The 20,217-nt window shown below is 42.0% G+C and overlaps 1 protein-coding gene across 3 annotated transcripts in view; it reads left to right on the top strand.

Annotated features, from left to right (window-relative positions):
- The window catches only part of PLCD1 (phospholipase C delta 1), a 159,803-nt gene that overhangs the window by 98,126 nt on the left and 41,460 nt on the right, over positions 1–20,217 (top strand). For all 3 annotated transcript variants that reach the window (XM_056519684.1, XM_056519685.1, XM_056519683.1), the window contains exons 3-4: positions 11,739–11,967; positions 18,675–18,804. In XM_056519684.1, the coding sequence (XP_056375659.1) occupies positions 11,739–11,967; positions 18,675–18,804 (359 nt within the window). The remainder of the gene's footprint in view (positions 1–11,738; positions 11,968–18,674; positions 18,805–20,217) is intronic.

The following is a 20,217-nucleotide window of genomic DNA, read 5'->3' on the forward strand; positions in this document are numbered from 1 at the left end:
CCGAGCGCTCCGGGTCCCCGTTCCTCCCCGGAGCGCTCGCCTCATCCTCGTTGCTGCAGCGCCCCGGTCAGATCCACTGACCGGGTGCGCTGCGGTCCCGCCCCCAGCCGGGATGCGATTCGCGATGCGGGTGGCGCCCGCTCGCGATGCGCACCCCGGTCCCCGTACCTGACTCGCTCTCCGTCGGTCCTGTCCCGGCGCGCGCGGCCCCGCTCCCTAGGGCGCGCGCGCGCCGGGTCTCTGCGATTTAAAGGGCCAGTGCACCTATGTTGGTGCCTGGCCCAATCTTCCAATTAGCTTAATTGGCTCCCACCTGCTCCCTGGCTATATCTGGTCTCTTCCCCTGCACTTCCTTGCCGGATCTTGTTGCACTTGTGCCTAGTGAAAGCGTTCCCTTGTTTGTTCCTAGCCCGTGTTCCTGACCTCCTGCCGTTGCCCCTGACTACGATCCTTGCCGCCTGCCCCCGACCTTCTGCTACGTCCGACCTTGCTTCTGCCTACTCCCTTGTACCTCGCCTATCTTCAGCAGTCAGAGAGGTGAGCCGTTGCTAGTGGATACGACCTGGTCACTACCGCCGCAGCAAGACCATCCCGCTTTGCGGCGGGCTCTGGTGAAAACCTGTAGTGGCTTAGAACCGGTCCACTAGCGCGGTCCTCGCCATCCCTCTCTGGCACAGAGGATCCACTACCTGCCAGCCGGCATCGTGACAACATGCTCTACCAAAACGTGCGCAAAAAAAGGGCTTGCACAAAATTTTGCGCAAAAAAATACACACAAAACAGGGGTAAAATCTTTGATACATGTCCCCCATTGTGCAAGATTTCTGAGAGTAAATGAAATGTATGCAGTTAATAAATTCGTGCGTACTAAATATTTCACTCCAAGGTACACTGAAACATACACATCTGGAGGAAATGCTCCACCAGAATGTATGCAAAAAAGCTGCTTGCGCAAAATTTTGCGCAAATTTTTTTACATAAAACAGGGGAAAATCTTTGATACATGTCCCCCATTAAAACAATATTTTTGCTATTGCACTCCTTATGGTAAAAAAAAATCTAAATGCATCTATGTACTTTGTTAAAAAAAATAAAAATATTTAAAAAAGTTTTCTATGTTTTAGAACATAGAAGTCCAAAATCAGGAAATGCAGTCTGGAGTGCTGAGGGGGGGGGGGTACAGCCTTAGCCAATCATAGCTCATCTCACACTGAACTGCTCTGGGCTTTGTGTAGCAGAGTGAGGGAGGAAGTTCTCCCCTGTATGGCTTCAGATGATGTCACGCCTGCTGGGGAACGCCCCTTCCCAGTCTGTGAATCTGACTGAGGCTGAGCAGAAAATACAGAGCAATATCAAGGTAGAAAACTTTAGGTCAAATTTATGCAGAGATACGTAAAACACTGCAACATATACTGTGTAATTGTGTAGACCTTTTTCTAAATACAAAAGACAGAAACAATAAAACCTGTTACATATTGACTGATGTCTTTCATTAATCACATTTTTGGCCACCACATATTTGCAAAATCTAGAACATTTGCTGTAGCATTTTTAGCCCTGGCAGCTTCTACAGTGATACCGTAGTGTTGGCTGTTTGGTATTTTTTAAGGATATCGTGAACCGTCCTAGGGCAAGTAGGCTTCACGGAGAATAGTTAATGCCCTTGAATTGCTGTAATCTGAGTATGGCGCATTGTTGTACATTCTCAGTAATACAGAAGTGGTTGGGTGTGTTTTCTATTCACTGGAGAAATCAAAGGTATCTGCTTGCAATGTTTGCTATGAGTTTTTCCTTTTATGACTGGACTTTGTATTTCACTGATACCAATCCTTTCGTTTCTGTCCCTCTCTGTTGGCTAGCAGATGACATTGACATGCAGGCCCGGAGCCAGATACAGCACACACTGAGCTTTCTGCTTGATGAGACTTTATAATCAGGATGACCCATAGGACGTGGTGGCTCCTGATCCGTTTATCCTCACAAAACATCTGTATTTACACTGGCACTTCCACTTGCTCCACCTTGTTCTTTAGTTCTGTGTGTATGATAAAAATAAGTAGAATAAATTATGGCATTTGGAAAACCTTTTTCTACCTTGGCTGAAAATGTGCAGCTGCGTATTTGCTGATATCGAATATTGTTCTTCACACGAGCATAGAAATAAATATAACTGGTAAGATGTGAAATTTTCTCTTTCAGTTTCATACTCCTATCCATGGGACTTTTTATTTGTGCTACATACCTTCCCCACAGCACGGGGCAACCATGAGCATACGAGGATGCCCCGCTTTTTGATTTTGAAAAGTTAAAAGGGTACTCGGGTGAAATGTTGTTTTTTATTTTTTTTCAACTGGCTCCAGAAAGTTAAACAGATTTGTAAATTACTCCTTTTAAAAAAAAATCTTAATCCTTCCAGTACTTATCAGCTGCTGTATGCTATACAGGAAGTTGAGTTGTTCTTTTCAGTCTGACCACAGTGCTCTCTGCTGACATCTCTGTCCATGTCAGGAACTGTCCAGAGGAAGATCAAATCCCTATAGCAAACCTATCCTGCTCTGGACAGTTCCTGACATGGACAGAGATGTCAGCAGAGAGCACTGTGGTCAGACTGAAAAGAACTATACAACTTCCTCTGTAGCATACAGAATAATAAGTACTGATAAGTACGGGAAGGATTAATATTTCTTAATAGAAGTAATTTACAAAACTATTTAACTTTCTGGAGCCATTTGATATGAAGAAAAATAAAATAGTTTTCCACCGGAGTGCCCCTTTAATCACAGGCACAGATGCATTTACTCTTGTGGCCGACACATTTTGATTATTTTCAGAGTGCATCTGACACTCGATTCGCACTGAAAATTGTGGCAGACCACTATACTCAGCCCACGTTAAAAAAAGAATTAGAAAAAAGAGTTTTGCAGTTTTTTTGTGTTTCGAAACAATTCAGCATTTGTCTAGAAGCCATGTCTGGGATTACACATGTCCTGAAACACCTCAAAAGGAAAACTGAGTAAATTTATTGTTTTATCCTTTTTAATATTGAACAATTGCTCCTCATAAATTGTCCACAATAAATCTAATTTATGTAATTATTTTTCCATATAACTTATTGGACGACTGGCAATACATCTGCTACTTTGGGTCAGACAGAGCTCTAGACAGTACATGTTCTGCTGAGGAGATTATGTGGGCCTGTAGAAGGATACGGAAAGGAATAGAATTGCATCAAGTGGAAACAATCCCTTGTCACTGTGTATGGAGGACGTCTTGTCAAAGTACAATATTACATGCTTCAATAAACATAACCAAGTAGTTTAACAACTGCATGCTGGTTGTTTCTAATGTGTTGTGGCTGAATGGCCCACAGAATGAACTTGGGCAAATCTACATGGAGTTTGTAGATTCTCAGTGCCTCTGTAACTCTAATGTATAACCTCACAAAAATGTTTAAGTTTATTTATTTTATTTTGTCAGTACTACCGTGCTGACAACTTATACCCTAAAGTATAGGGGATAAGTTGCCTGATCCTGGGGACCCTCGCGATCTCGCACACAGCATCCCGCTCTCATAAGGCCCCGGAGCGAACATCGCTCCAGGTCTGATGACTGCCGATCACAGGGCTGGAGTATCGTGACGTCACGGCTCCGCCCCAATGTGACGTCACGCTCTGCCCCCTCAATGTAAGACAATGGCAGGGGGCGCGCTAGCTGTCTCGCCCCTGCCATAGACTTGCATTAAGGGGGAGGAGCGTGACGTCACAGGAGGGCTGTGACGTCACGATCACCGGCCCCATCATCAGACCCGGAGCGGATGTTCGCTCCGGGGCCTGATGAGAGCGGGGTGCTGTGTGCGAGATTGCGGGGGTCATGCAACTTATCCCCTATCCTTTATGGGATAAGTTGTCAGCACGGTAGTACCCCTTTAAGCCAATTTCAGTGGAGAAAGGCCTACTTTCCCTTAAGCCAACAATTGTCTAACATCCATCAATAGCATGTAAAGCCAGGAGCTCATAGGGCACTAGCATTTAAACTGAAGTCTTAAAAAAAATGGTGGGACATACACATTCACCTGTAGATGTTGTCAGTATAGACACACCTGTTTTGCAGTGCTTTTAGTATTTACAGTGCCCCCCCCCCCCCCTCCCCCTTGACTTTCTTTTTTCGTATTTTGATACATTACTGCCTTTAAATTCATTGTTCTGTTCATCTGAATTTTACGTGATGGATCAGAAAAAATAGTCTAAGTTGGTGATGTGAAATGAGAAAAATATATAAATAAAACTATTGTTTAGAAATAGAAAACAGAAAATTGTCATGTGCGTATGTATTCACCACCTTTTGTTAGGAAGCCCATGAAAAACTCTGGTGGAACCAATTACCTTCAGAAGTCACATAATTAGTGAAATGTCTACCTGTGTTTAATCTAAGTGTCACATGATCTGTCATTATATATACACACCTTTTTTGAAAGGCCCCAGAGGCTGCAACTCCTAAGCAAGGGGCATCAGTAACCAAACACTGCCATGAAGACTGGAACTCCCCAACAATGTTGTTGAGAAGTACAGGGCTAGATTATAGAAAAAAATATCCAAATCTTTGATGATCCCCAGGAGCACCATCAAATCTATCATAACCAAATGGAAAGAACATAGCACAATAGGAAACCTGCCAAGAGACGGCCACCCACCAAAACCCATGGACCGGGCAAGGAGGGTATTAATCAGAGAGGCAGCACAGAGACCTAAGGTAACCCTGGAGGAGCTGCAGAGTTCCACAGCAGAGACTGGAGCATCTGTACATAGGACGACAATAAGCCGTACGCTCCATAGAGTTGGGCTTTATGGCAGAGTGGCCAGAAGAAAGCCATTACTTTCAGCTAAAAACAAAAAGGCACGTTGTGAGTTTGCGGAAAGGCCTGTGGGAGACTCCCAAAATGTATGGAGGAAGGTACTCTGGTCTGAGGGTACTAAAATTGAACTTTTCGGCCATCAAAGAAAACGGTCTGGCACAAACCCAACACATCACATCACCAAAGAACACCATCCCTACAGTGAAACATGGTGGTAGCAGCATAATGCTGTGGGGATGTTTTTCAGCAGCTGGTACTGGGAAACTGGTCAGAGTTGAGGGAAAGATGGATGGTGCTAAATACAGGGATATTCTTGAGCAAAACCTGTCCCACTCTGTGCATGATTTGAGGCGAGGATGGAGGTTCACCTTCAAGCAGGACAATGACCCCAAACACACTGCTAAAGCAACACTTGAGTGGTTTAAGGGGGAAACATGTATTGTGTTGGAATGGCCTAGTCAAAGCCCAGATCTCAATCCAATCGAAAATCTGTGGTCAGACTTAAAGATTGCTGTTCACAAGCGCAAACCATCCAACTTGAAGGAGCAGTTTTGCAAGGAGAAATGGGCAAAAATCCCAGTCGTAAGATGTGGCGGCTCATAGAGACTTATCCAAAGCCACTTGGAGCTGTGATTGCCGCAAAAGGTGGCTCTACAAAGTAGTGCTGTGCGGTATACTGGTTCATGCCGAATGCCGAATTTTTTTTCCTGCACGATATGAATTTTTCCCATACTGCAATACCGGTTGGGCCCCTCAAGACCCCCCCCCTAGAATGAATGAATGAATTTTCAGCCGAAGCGCGATGTCCCCACTAATCATATGTGACCCGCGGGCGCTGTTCTGCTCCTCCCCCCCTCCCAATGAATTATCAGCCCAGCACTGCGCTATCCCCCACATTGGGGAACTAATCGTATGTCAGCCGCAAGCGCCACTCTCTTCGTTCTCCTGTGAGTTGCGGGCCGCCGGCGCTGGAACTCTGTACTGTACTACATATTCCTTGTGACCGGGCTACAAAAATAAACAAAATTAAACTTTAACTTACCATCCTATGTTCCCCCGCTGGGTTCACACCTCGTTTTGTACTTAAGGTTCCCGTATACGGCTGGGAGGAGGGGAGGGCGGGGCTTAATCGCGGCGCCCGCACTCAGCCGTATAGGGGAACCGTATTTAATGCAGGTCTATGAGCCGACCGGAGTGAACCGCAGCCTCTGGTCGGCTGCGTTTTCGGCCGTATGCGGTTTCCCGACCGCAGGCAAAAACGTGGTCGACCGCGTTTTTGCCTACGGTCGGGAAACCGCATACGGACGAAAATGCAGCCGATCGGAGGCTGCGGTTCACTCCGGTCGGCTCATAGACATGCATTAAATACGGTTCCCCTATACGGCTGAGTGCGGGGCGCCGCGATTAAGCCCCTCCTCCCAGCCGTATACGGGAACCGTAAGTACAAAACGCGTTGTGAACCTAGCCTAACCTGATTAGTTCCCCAATGCAAACGGGGGGGGGGGGGGGTTAGAGAAGCAGCGTGTGTAACCTCTTTATAAAACTATAGACAATTAGTGTTCATCGGGCACCTTCAGTGTCTGATAGATCCAGCACTGCATCATGGTTTCCATCCTAAACAAATATCTAAAAGTGTATGTGAACAGAGCCTAAGGCCCACCAGCCTTGACAGTTCTAAAAACAAAAGTACTTCCTGTCTAAAAGAATGCAATCTAATACCAACACATTATACAGTTTTCAATATATTTTCCATACATTATGAAAAAGTATACTAATGCTAGTTCTAGGAATTTTAAATTGGCACTGTCATGAACTTTTTTTTGATATGTTGTAGTACATATGTACTACAACATATCTCTAATACATTTTCATAATATTTTTTTTTTATTAAAATGCTTTAATTAACGTTTGAAAACCGGCCACTAGGGGTCTCCCTCCTAGTGGCCGGCTGCAGGCTGGCGTGACGTCACGCCTGAATTCTGACTGATGCCGGCCGGGCATCTGTCCTAATTCATTCAGCCTGCGCTCGCTCCCTGCCTGTCAGTCACACAGGCAGGGAGCGAGCGCATTGGCTCCCTGGCTGGCCGGCCACTCCTCCTGCACATGACTCCGCTGCTGCTGCTGCCCCTGCACGCTGGACCGTCTGGCAGTATGTACGGATCTATTTTAGGATCTAATTGTTTCCTGCACAGGGTGCTTCCAGCTGTTTCAACACTATATCTCCCCGCTTTCCCTGACAGCCAATAGATGTCAGGGCAAGCTGGGAGTTGTGGTGAAACAGCTGGAGGCACCCTGTGTAGATGAACATGAACTAAGGGCGGAAGTGTCAGCCCCAGCAGGCATCAGTGGCGTGGTGCCTGCTGGGGAAGTCTGCCTGGTAGTGAGCACACTACCAGGCAGACAAAAAGTCATTTTTAACATAGTAAAAAAATTTTTTTAAAGCAGGGAGGGGGTTGGGGATAGATGGGTAATAGGCAGGGATAGAAAATAAAAAAAGGATGGTGGGAGCTACCCTTTAAAGCTATGCCAATGTTCTGAACAGTTTTTCCAATATGGCAGGGATTATCATTGGGATGTTAAGACCTATGTTTTTTCCATCAGACATGGCCCAGGGTATCCCACCGCCTATTTGCATTCTTCTCTTCGTTTATCCTCTGCACATGGACTTGACCATCCATTTGATGTAAATAAAAACATGCTTATTTAAGTGGTTTTGCATGTAGACCGGGCTCATGGGCACTCTGACCAGTAGGTAATGCTGAAGCAAGGCACTGTATGTTCTGACACTTGCCTTTCATAGCATTAACTTTTTCAGAACTCGGTACTACAGTAGCTCTTTTGTGGGATTGAACAAGATGGACTAGCCTTTGCTTTTTGCATAAATCAATCATCCATAGGCACCCAGAAGCCTATTGATAATCACTGGTTGTTCTTTCTTGGATCCCTTTTGTGAGGTTCTAACCATTTTATACTAGGAGCATGCTATTTTTTGCTGTTTTTGGACATGTTCTGACCTAGTAGTCTAGTGTTTACTCTTGGCAGTCATTCAGATTCTTAAGTTTGCCCTTTTTGTTCTGCTTCCAACAGGTCAACATCAAGAACGGACTCTTTACTTGCTGCCTAATATATCCCACGCCTTGGCAGGCACCATTGTCACTAGATTATCATTGTGATTCCCTTCTCAGGTCACTGGTCTTAAAGTTGTGACTGATCAGTGCATATACAAGTGTGTATACCAGACATGAAGCCTTACTGAAGCAGATTTTACCTTTCCTAATTCCATTTGCAGCCTCCTGACAAAGCCTTTTGTGTTAAGCAACCATCTAGCTTATTGTGTCATTGTTAATTGGGACTATCAGGTTTACATACGCTGACATGTAGCTGTTATGAGTCAATAAAAAAAGTTAATGGCTGCACAGAATAGTTTTGTATATTTATATCTGGCAGATATATGGGATGACTAATAATGATTTGCTTTCATGGTCCTATGGCGATGGATTGGACATTGAAACCACAAAAGACCACACTTACAACAACTGGCACATTGTGTGTTGAAACTGTATCTCTATATCGCTTATTTTAGTATAGTATCATTATTTAGTATATTATCATTTTAAAAATGTACCTTTTTTTTTTGTCATGTCTTTTTATTAAGCACCAGTTTTAACTAGAGAGGAAATATGACTAGCCTTGCGTTTGCCTATAAATTATTTGACCCAAAAATTGTCATCTTTAATAACCAGGTTGGAGGAAAGGCTTGAAATTGTTCTGACAAATTTAGAATTGTTGTAGCAGACTTTAGAGTAATACAATTTCTCTGTTTTCAATTTCTTCTAGAAAACAATAAGGTAGAGGATAAGATTAAAAAGAGCTGAGAATTAGAGTGGAGAAACACACATATGAAACCCGATCTCTATCTCCCAATGGATGACCTCTCGTCAACACACACAAGACTTTTTTGCTGCAGATTTTTCATGTGGAAATTTACATGGAAAATCTGCAGCAGATTGCAGCACCATCAAATATGTTGTAGAAATCTCATCTTCACACAGTGGAAATGTTCCTTACTGGAATTTACCTACAGTCGGATTATAAGATTTGCATCATGTCAAGTTATTTTGCGATTTTTCCATTAAAATCAGTGGGGAAAGTAAAATCTACATCACATCTTCAGCAAATCTACCACAAAATCTGCATGGACTTTTGTGCAGATTTTTCTGCTGGGGCTCACCGATTTCGGGATTTCGAAGACTAAAAACAAGATGCTCGTCTTTTGGCATTGCTAAATCTTACATGGACTTCTACTGTCCATGTAATGTCCATGCTTTTATTTTCTTATATATAAAAATTAAAACTTGTTTTGGGGATTTAGCCCCCTTCCTCAGATGTAGACACTCAAACCCTGAAATGCATTGTTCTTTTGAGTGGCTCAATCTGCAAAAGGGGGCTAAACCGAAATGCATTGTTCATTTATGTTTAGTTTTATTTATATAACTTAAAAAACAAAAAACCCAACAACAAATAGTTTGGATGACCCAGACAGCTGAAGTATGAATGATTTTGTTGGGGTTTTGCAGCACCAAGGATGGGTTTTCTTAGTGCTGGGCGGTATACCGGTTCATACCGAATACCAACATTTTTTTCCTGACTTAATTATCAGCCACTGCACGCTGTCCCCACATTCGGGAACCAATCCTATGTGACCCGTGGGTGCTGTTCTGCTTCTCTCCCCCCCCCCCCGGTTTATCAGCCCAGCGCTGCGCTGTCCCCCACATCGGGGAACTAATCATATGTCACCTTGTCCTCCTGTGAGTTGCGGGCCACCTCCTTACATGATGGTGCCCTCAGCCTATCACCGAGCGAGGCTGACGGCTCTGTGACGTTCCGATCACCAGCGTGACTATATGGGGTGTAGTTTCCAAAATGGAGTGCCATGTTGTGGGTTCCCACTGTTCTGGCACCATGGGGGTTCCTAAATTTTCCCCCCAAAAACCATTTCAGCAACATTCTCTCTCCAAAATTTGCTCCTTCCCTTCTGAGACATGTAGTTCGCCAGCAGGGCATTTTACATCCTCATATGGGGTATTTCCTTAGGAGAAAAATCACTCCAAAATTTGTAGCCCCATTTCTCTCGAATAAGGAAATACCCCATATGAGGATGTAAAATGCTCTGCTGGCGAACTACAGGTCTCAGAAGGGGAATTTAGCTGAAATGGTTTTTGGGGGGGCATGTCACATTTAGGAACCCCCATGGTGCCAGAACAGTGGGAACCCCCAACATGGCCCTCCATTTTGGAAACTACACCCCTCAAGGAATGTAACAAGGGGTACAGTGGGCCTTAACTCCCCACAGGTGTTTCACAACATTTCATTAAAGTTTGAGGTTTAAATGAAAAATGTGGTTTTTTTTTTACACTAAATTGCTGGTGTAACCCCAAATTTAGCATTTTTACTAGGGGTAATGAGAGAAATGGGGCTACAAATTTTGGAATGATTTTTCTCCTATTACCCCTTGTAAAAATGCTAAATTTGGGGTAACACCAGCAATTTAGTGTAAAAAAAAAAAAACACACATTTTTCATTTAAGCCTCAAACTTTAACGAAATATTGTGAAACACCTGTGGGGAGTTAAGGCCCACTGTACCCCTTGTTACATTCCTTGAGGGATGTAGTTTCCAAAATGGAGGGCCATGTTAGGGGTTTCCACAGTTTTGGCACCATGGGGGCTTCCTAAATGTGACAAAAAAAAACCATTTCAGCAAAATTCTCTCTCTAAAAGCCAAATTTTGCTCCTTCCCTTTTGAGACCTGTAGTTCGCCAGCAGAGCATTTTACATCCTCATATGAGGTATTTCTATACTTATAAGAAATGGGGTTACAAATTTTGTGGGGCTTTTACTTTTGTTACCCTTTGTAAAAATGAAAAAAAAATGGGGCTACAATAACATGCTGGTGTTAAAAATTTAGATTTTGAGATTTCACCTCCACTTAGCAGCTATTCCTATGAAACACCTAAAGGGTTAACAAACTTAAACTTAACTGAATTTCATTTTGAATACTTTGAGGTGTAAAGTTTTCATAATGGGTTAATTGATGGGGGATTTATAACTTAAAGGCAATTAAATTCACTTCAAAACTGAACTGGTTCCTGAAACCTTCAGATTTAGAAAAAAAAATTCTTGAAAATTGCTGCTAAACTTCAGCACCCTCTAATGTCTTCAAGAAGTTAAAAAAAAAGTCAACTTTATGATGCCAACATAAAGTAGACATATTGTATATGTGAATCGATATATAATTGATTTGGGATGTCCATTTTCCTTACAAGCTTTTGTTTCAGAGTTAGAAAAATGCAAAATTTTCTAATTTTTCATGAAATTGTGGAATTTTTCACGAAGAAATGATCTACCACCAACATAGAGTATGTCACAAAAAAAATCTCATAATCAGTATGATACGTAAAAGCATCCCAGAGTTATTAATGCATAAAGTGACACAGGTCACATTTGCAAAAAATGGCTCGGTCCTTAAGGGGTTAAAGGGGTATTTTGGGTGTGGGCTGTAGGGGTTGTGATGTCACAGACACACCCCTCGTGACATCACACCACACCCCTTTAATGCAAGTCTATGGAAAGGGGTGTGGTGTTACACACAGAGGAGCGTGGCCATTACATCACAACTCCTTCACAACAAAATGTTCTGAATGCTGGGGCAGTGGAGTACCCCTTTAAGACTTTGGCTGTACAACAGGGTCCCCAGGTTAGCAGATGTCCCACTAGCTATATTACATCATAATGTCAAATTATATGTAAAAATTCTTACATTGTGGTTTGTGTTTTATATGTAAAATTCATGTTTCTTGTATGTGTTTTTTCCTTTCTCTCTGTCAGTCACCATTGATGACATTGAAGATGTGCGTCCAGGTCATGAAACAGAGGGTATGAAGAGGTTTGCGCAGGATGTCCCAAGCGATCTGTGTTTCTCAATTATCTTTAAGGGTCATCGAAAAAACCTTGACCTGATCGCTAACTCGCAAGAAGAAGCTGCTCGCTGGACTGAAGGATTAAATAAGATTATGAGTAACTCTCGAGCCATGAGTCAGAAGCAGAAGCTGCAACAGTATCCTTTACACAGTGTCCGTGGAGTGATTCTAATAAAAAGATTGAATTGTGAAAATAGTAGTAAATTCATATATTATAGAAGATGGACATTTCTTATCAATGAATACCATCATCCATATTGAATCTAGTTTTTCTATAAGATTTAATGGGGTACGCTGGCAATCTCAATATGCCGCAATCCCTATCCCAGTCTCTGCTCCAGTCCTCTTCCTGCTTCAGGGGCCATCACTCAATCCTGCAACTCAGCTGATTGTTGGCCACAGCAGTAATATGACAAATTGGACTGGGCCCAATGACTGGCTGAGCGACTATTTGATCTATGCAAAATTTGTTTAGAAGCAGTGCCTATTTAAAGGGGTACTCCGGTGGAATTATTATTATTTTTTTTTTCTAAATCAACTGGTGTCAGAAAGTTAAACAGATTTGTAAATTACTTCTGTATAAAAAATCTTAATCCATCCAGTACTCACCAGCTGCTGTATGCTCCAGAGGAAGTTCCTTTCTTTTTTTAATTTCCTTTCTGTCTGACCACAGTGCTCTCTGCTGACACCTCTGTCCATGTCAGTAACTGTCCAGAGCAGCAGAGGTTTACTATGGGGATTTGTTCCTGCTGTGGACAGTTCCTGACATGGAAAGAGGTGTCAGCAGAGAGCACTGTGGTCAGACAGGAAATAAATTCAAAGAGAAAATAACTTCATCTGGAGCATACAGCAGCTAATAAGTACTGGAAGGGTTAAGATTTTCAAATAGAAGTTATTTACAAATCTGTTTATTTTTCTGGCACCAGTTTATTTTTAAAAAAAAGGTCTTCACCCGGAGTACCCCTTTAACTATTTAGCCCAAACATATTATGAAAAGCACCCCCTCCTGAGCTGGAAGGTTGTTTTTAAGACACTTGTCCCTTAACTCTGAGGTGACTTGGGATACTCAATATCACATTTTGTGTAATCACACTTTATACAGAATTTTTTGGTTTAATAGTTTTTCAGTTTGCACAAAGTATGCGTCAGCAACACAGTGACATATAGTGGCTCGTCTACCCTTCTAATAAATCAGGGATGGGAAATTCCTATTGCCCACCGCCCGGGGCATGCAGTTCCGGGCAATGGGCAGGTGAATTTTTCAGGACCTTAGCCCTGCTTCCGGCAAGTAGGGCCGGAGCTGAAAGTCCCCGACAAGCATGGCAGAGATCCAGTATGAGGTCTAGTATGAGGTAGCCAGAGGGCTTAACTCTGCTTCCCTGGTGTCTGTGGCTCTGTCATTGATAGAGCCTGGCTGGACTAGGCTCTATCAATGGATCGCAGAGCACACAGATCAATGGAATTCAATAGAACTGCCTTGATCTACATGAGGAATCTAATGATTCCTCCTAAAAGTCCCCTAAGGGACTAATAAAGTGTAAAAAAAAAAAGTTTAAAAAAGACACATTAACCCCTTCCATATTAAAAGTTAAAATCACCCCCTTTTCTATATGTAAACATAATAAAAATAAACAAATTTGGTATCGCTGTGTTTGTAATTGTACGAACAATTAAAATATAACATTATCCCGTAAGGTAAATGACGTAAATGTAAAAAAAAAAAAAAAAAAACACCAAACCACAGAATTGCTATTTTTATAATATCCCAGAGAAAAAGTTAAAAGCGATTTTAAAAAGTTAGATCAATACCAAAATGGCACCGATACAAAAACAGATTATGGCGCAAAAAAATTAGCCCTCCTACTCCATCTGGTATACGGAAGAAAAAAAAAAAGCTACAGGGGTCAGAAAAGGTCAATTAAAAAAAATGTGAAAAAGTTCCACATTTTTTTTTAATTCGTAAAACATGACGGAAACTATACAAATCTGGTATTGCTGTAATCAGGCCAGCTAACATATTAGCTGACCACAAGGTAAATGGCGTAGAAAAGACAACCAAATTTGCAAAACTCTTTAATTATTTCAATGTCACTTTACCAATATAATTTTTTTGTTTGTTTCGGAGCATATGTTTGTCAGGCCCAAGGCCTGATTATTGAATCCTACATGTGTATTATAATTGTATCTGTGTATAAACTAAGACCTAGGGGTGAGGGTCATTCAGACTGTGTGTTTGTGTATTGCATATTATTGGGGGTCTGGCTGTTTGGTATCTCCTTTGAAGTCGTGCACTCTGGTCCCATCATATAATCAAACAGATAAGGGGTCAGGAAGAGAGATGCCCCACCTGGTGGGGTCAGAGGGGAGGGGGGGAATGGGGTTTCCCTCCAAAGAAGCAGAGATAAGATTTAAAAATGCTGGACTCAACTGTTGTTCAAGGCTGTGCCAAAAGCAGACAAGAGCTGGACTCTCACTCACAAGGACGGCTATATCATCATGCTGTAAGAACTTCATCTTTTGTTTTCTGAACTTGTCTTGCTAAACTCTTTCATATTTTTGTAACTGTATGTCATTTATTTTTATGCATAGCACTGTTATACCTTTTATCAGATTAAATGTTTAATTAATCAGCTCTGGTCTTTGATCTCTAAATATAGGAGCTCACCTTTCTGAAGGAAGCTCTGGTGAAACACGTTTATCTAAGGGTTAATTTGGTGAATTGCTGGGACTAGTAGTGGATACCCATTAAAAAGGTATCAATATAGTAGTTAGTTATGGCTATTATAGGGCAAGGAGGAAAAAACGAGTGTAAAAGCGAAAATTGCCCAGGACAAGTGGACTGGGCTCTGTTTTAGTCCCTTGTAGTAGTTTTTTCATATATATTTTTTTTTATTTCCATACCCCTGTAAATACAGAATTATCTTCTAGTACTTGACAATATAATTAGTTCTAATTCTGACAACAGGTTCCATATTTGTCTATGTATAAACGTGCTTCTATATTTTGTGGTCTATTATGTAAACTGCTATCAGTCATGTTTTATGGTACTCATATGTTCTTAATTACAGGGCGCAGTAAGCGCAGGGCGGAGGCCTGAGGATAAAAATATGTATGAAAACTGTCTCCTGCTGCCCAGCGCTTGTAATTACAGCCTGGCATGTTGTGAAGTGGTGCCGAGAGGACCAGCACATTATATTTTACTAACCTTTCTTTGGCATTTGGCTCGCTGCAGTTTGCTAACTGCAGTATAAGTGGCATTCATTCACATAAAGTAGTTTCTGGTGTCCATCTTGAATCTGCTGTAGTGTGGGTGCCGTTTCTACGCAGTGCATTTTTCGGTAAACATAACACCTTACCTTTATTCTGTAGGTCCATATGGTTAAAATGATACCCTACTTATATAGGTTGGATATTGTCGTACTTCGGAAAAAAATCATAACTACATGCAGGAAAATTTATATGTTAAAAATTCTCATCTTCTAACCCCTATAACTTTTTTTATTCTTCCGCTTACGGGCCGGTATTAGGATTCCTTTTTTGCGCCGTGTTCTGAAGTTTTTATCAGTACCATTTTTTTATTGATCGGACTTTTTGATCGCTTTTTATTCATTTGTTCATGATATAAAAAGTGACCAAAAATACGCTATTTTGGACTTCGGAATTTTTTCGCGTGTACGCCATTGACCGTGCAATTTATTTAACTCTATATTTTTATAGTTTGGATATTTCCGCACGCGGCAATACCACATATGTTTATTTTTATTTACAGTTTTTTTTTTTTATAGGAAAAGAGGGGTGATTCAAACTTTTATTAGGGATGGGGTTAAATGACCTTTTGTTAACTTTTTTTTTTTCCACTTTTTTTTTTGCAGTGTTATAGCTCCCATAGGGAGCTATAGCACTGTACACGGATCTCTTATGCTGGATCAGCGAGATAGGGTCTCGATTGCTCAAGCCTGTAGCTCAGGCTTTGAACAATCAAACCCAGATCGTACGCGGCGGAAACAGGTAAGGGGACCTCCGCTTGCGTCCTAGCTGATCGGGACATCGCGATTTTATCGCGATGTCCCGATCAGCCCGACTGAGCTTCCGGGAAGCGTTTACTTTCACTTTCATAAATATCAAGGAATATCAGGATATGCACACTAGGCCCAATAAATTATTATAAATGTGCATGGGGGCATAAATCTGGGGGTCAAAGTAATAGTTCAAAAACCCTGCCGGGAGCCCTGAATGGCTCCTCGGTGCCGGCCATTCAGGGCTCCCGGCAGGGTTTTTGAACTATTACTATCATTTCCAAATGAAAGTTTACACAGTATATACATCGCAGCCGGGGAACTACTACTCCCATCATGGAAACAAGTCTGTTTCATGATGGGAGTAGTAGTAGTCCTGGATGCGGGAGACTGTAGGCAGCTGACTTTACTCTAATAACAGATGAAAAACTTAAGCAAAAGGATGCCACATAATGGCATCCTTTTACATCAGTTTGCACCCGTTAGTACACTACTAAAAAAATAAAGGGAACACTTAAATAACACAATGTAACTCCAAGTCAATCACACTCCTGTGAAATCACACTGTCCACTCAAGAAGCAACACTAATTGACAGTCTCACATGCTGTTGTGCAAATGGAACAGACAACAGGTGGAAATTATAGGCAATTAGCAATACATCCCCAATAAAGGAGTGGATCTGCAGGTGGTGACCACAGACCACTTCTCAGTTCCTATGCTTTCTGGCTGATGTTTTGGTCACTTTTGAATGCTGGCGGTGCTTTCACTCTAGTGGTGGCATGAGACTGAGTCTACAACCCACACAAGTGGGTCAGGTAGTGCAGCTCATCCAGGATGGCACATCAATGCGAGCTGTGGCAAGAAGGTTTGTTGTGTCTGTTAACGTAGTGTCCAGAGCATGGAGGGACATCAGGAGATGTGGAGGAGGCTGTAGGAGGGCAACAACCCAGCAGCAGGACCGATACCTCCGCCTTTGTGCAAGGAGGAGCACTGTCAGAGCCCTGCAAAATGACCTCCAGCAGGCCACAAATGTGCATGTGTCCACTCAAATGGTCAGAAACAGACTCCATGACGGTGGTATGAGAGCCCGACATCCACAGGTGGTGGTTGTGCTTACAGCCCAACACCGTTCAGGACGTTTGGCATTTGCCAGAGAACACAAAGATTGGCAAATTTGCCACTGGCGCCTAGTGCTCTTCACAGATGAAAACAGGTTCACACTGAGCACATGTGACAGACCTGACAGAGTCTGTAGACACCGTGGAGAAGGTTCTGCTGCCTGCAACATCCTCCAGCATGACCAGTTTGGCGGTGGGGTGGCATTTCTTTGGGGGGCCGCACAGCCCTCCATGTGCTTGCCAGAGGTAGCCTGACTGCCATTAGGTACCGAGATGAGATCCTTAGACCCCTTGTGAGACCATATGCTGGTGCGGTTGGCCCTGGGTTCCTCCTAATGCAAGACATTGCTAGACCTCATGTGGCTGGAGTGTGCCAGCAGTTTCTGCAAGAGGAAGGCATTGATGCTATGGACTGGCCCACCCGTTCCCCAGACCTGAATCCAATTGTAGGGAGGTCATATGGGCATGTGGAGGCCACACACACTACTGAGCCTCATTCTGACTTCTTTTAAGGACATTACATCAAAGTTGGATCAGCCTGTAGTTTGGTTTTCCACTTTGATTTTGATTGCGACTCCATATCCAGACCTCCATGGGATGATAAATTTGATTTCCATTGATAATTTTTGTGTGATTTTGTTGTCAGCATATTCAACTATGTAAAGACAAAAGTATTTTATATGATTAGTTCATTCAGGTCTAGGATGTGTTATCTTAGTGTTCCCTTTATTTTTTTGAGAAGTGTTGTATAATCCGTTTAGGAGGCAGTGATGGAAGTAAAGCGGGACGGATCTCAACGGCTATGTGAATGTAGCCTAAGTAGTCTTCAACTTTTTATCCTCAAGGAGATCCAACAGTCTGTGTTTATTTTATATATTGGTGGTTAGAACTCATTTGTTATGATACAGAATGTCAAATCCCATGTTTAGACACAACTATATGATAAAATTCCTCTTTCCAGGGAACACCACTCACACATACATATACCTGACCTGATGGGCTGGAGCATACCTGCATGTGGACCTCTGACATGGAGCCTGCAATACAAGTGTACCTCCATTAGCTTCCCATGAGCAACTGCTTGCTGGACCACCCTGACCACTCTTCATAATTGCCTGAGCCCATTTGAACCAGGAACGAGCTGCATAGCCTATGTCCCCTCCCAAGAAACTGCCCCACAGCCTGTTCTTATCTCACCGTGGCCGTTAGCTACTGACTCAATGTGTGTGAAGTGACGCAATCCTGCTTTACAACCTAGAACATTAAAACACATCTTGGGTGGGTCTTGGTTTACCCTGTAAATAGAAACAATATAAATCAGTGTTTTCTTTTTCCTTAAATCCCTCTATACTACTCCTCCCCTAATCCCCTTATCCAGCTACTTTTTTTTAGGCTGTGTTCACATGTTCAGTTTTTTTTTATTTGCAATTACTGAAAACCAGAAATTAATTACTTCTATTCCTACATATTGAAAGGTCACCACTACTATCCCTTCTTCTTTGGGGCCTCTTTATATCTAGTCCATGGTCTGGACTATACAAATATCAGCTATTTTGTTTTCTGTTTTAATGATGGATTACTTATTTTTTTAATCACTTATTCAGGTTTATTATTTATGTTCCTGTGTCTTTGTCTGGTTAGACACTATCGGACAGTTTCTGTACATCTCATTCATTGTCAGTCAGAATAATCCTTAATAATGATAATAGTTGGATCCACACTTGTTTACGGAAAGCTGATAAGAACAAGGACAACAAGATGAGCTTTAAAGAGCTAAAGAGCTTTCTGCAAGAAGTAAACATTGAAACTGATGATAACTATGCAAAACAGATATTCCAGGTAAGATTCCTAAAAATATGTACACTGGTTATCCTGGTTTGTTTTTGACAACACAATAATTTTACTGGCATTTATACAGTGTTCCTATAGTAGAAGTTTCATTTTTTTTATTTTTGTTTGCTTAGTTTTTTTTGTATTTATTTATTTTTTACATATTTTGATGCACTATATTCAGAATGTGTTTGAAGGTGATCATTTCTGTACTGTCTAAGGGTGCATTGACATCATGTTTTGGGGATACAGCAGAATTTTTAACCGGACGCTACCGTATCCCCATCGGACCCATGCCGCACCCCATTCATTTGAATCCGGTAGGATTTTGGACTGTATCTGTTGTTTTTTATTTATTTATTTATTTTTTTTGCCATTTTGCCAGACTGAGAACCGTGGTCTGCGACCGTTTTTAGTCCGGAAACAAAACTGATACAATTCAAAAATGAGCCAACCAGCTCATTCAAATAAATGGGGTGCAGCGGGGATATGGCAGCTGACAGTTTTCAAATTCTACCCTTAAATTTTAGTCACATGGAAAAATGGTGTGAAGAAAAGTCAAAATAGTGCATACTACTGGGCAGGTTTGAAATTTAAAAAAAAATTACAGAAATAGGTCACACTTATTGATTACAGGTTCCTGATACAAGGGCAGGCTAGGCACCTATTCCCATTATGATGCAGATCAGCCACAATACTAAATGGGGGAGGTCATACAGGTACAAAATACTGACGAACAACCACTCGCACACCTACTATTCATGAGGGGGTAGCTGCTTAGTATTATAGTTGCACACAGATAAGACATACACAGGGTGCCATTGACATGATAGCATGTAGTGCACCATGCTGGTTTATGACCTGTAAGGCTGCTTTCACACTATGAAAAGTACCCGTTATATAACGCCCGTTATAAAATCGCGGGCGATTGCAGGGTTAAATGGCTATTAGAAAATCCCTAACGGACGTTAGAAAATCCCATTATAGGCTATGGGATTTTTCTAATAGCCGTTTTAACCCGTTATCGCCCATTATTAACGGACGTTATTTTGCGACGGGCGATTGAACAGGAGAAATAGTGCATGCAATATTTCTTCTGTTACTATCTCCCGTCATAAAATAACGACCAATATTAATAACGGGTTAAAACGGCTATTAGAAAATCCCATAGACTATAATGGGATTTTCTAACGTCCGTTAGGGATTTTCTAATGGTCATTTAACCACGCAATCGCCCGCGATTTTATAACGGGCGTTATATAACGGATACTTTTCATAGTGTGAAAGCAGCCTTAGTGACATTGACATTTTTAGTAACCTTTTTCATTTCTAATGTTTCAATCGATTGCGTTTTTTTAACTTAGTGATTTTCAAAACTTTTTTGTACGATTACAATTGCTGCAATATTTTAAGTAGTCATCT

The sequence above is a fragment of the Hyla sarda genome, chromosome 5, assembly GCF_029499605.1.
Source record: "Hyla sarda isolate aHylSar1 chromosome 5, aHylSar1.hap1, whole genome shotgun sequence".
Taxonomy (NCBI): domain Eukaryota; kingdom Metazoa; phylum Chordata; class Amphibia; order Anura; family Hylidae; genus Hyla; species Hyla sarda.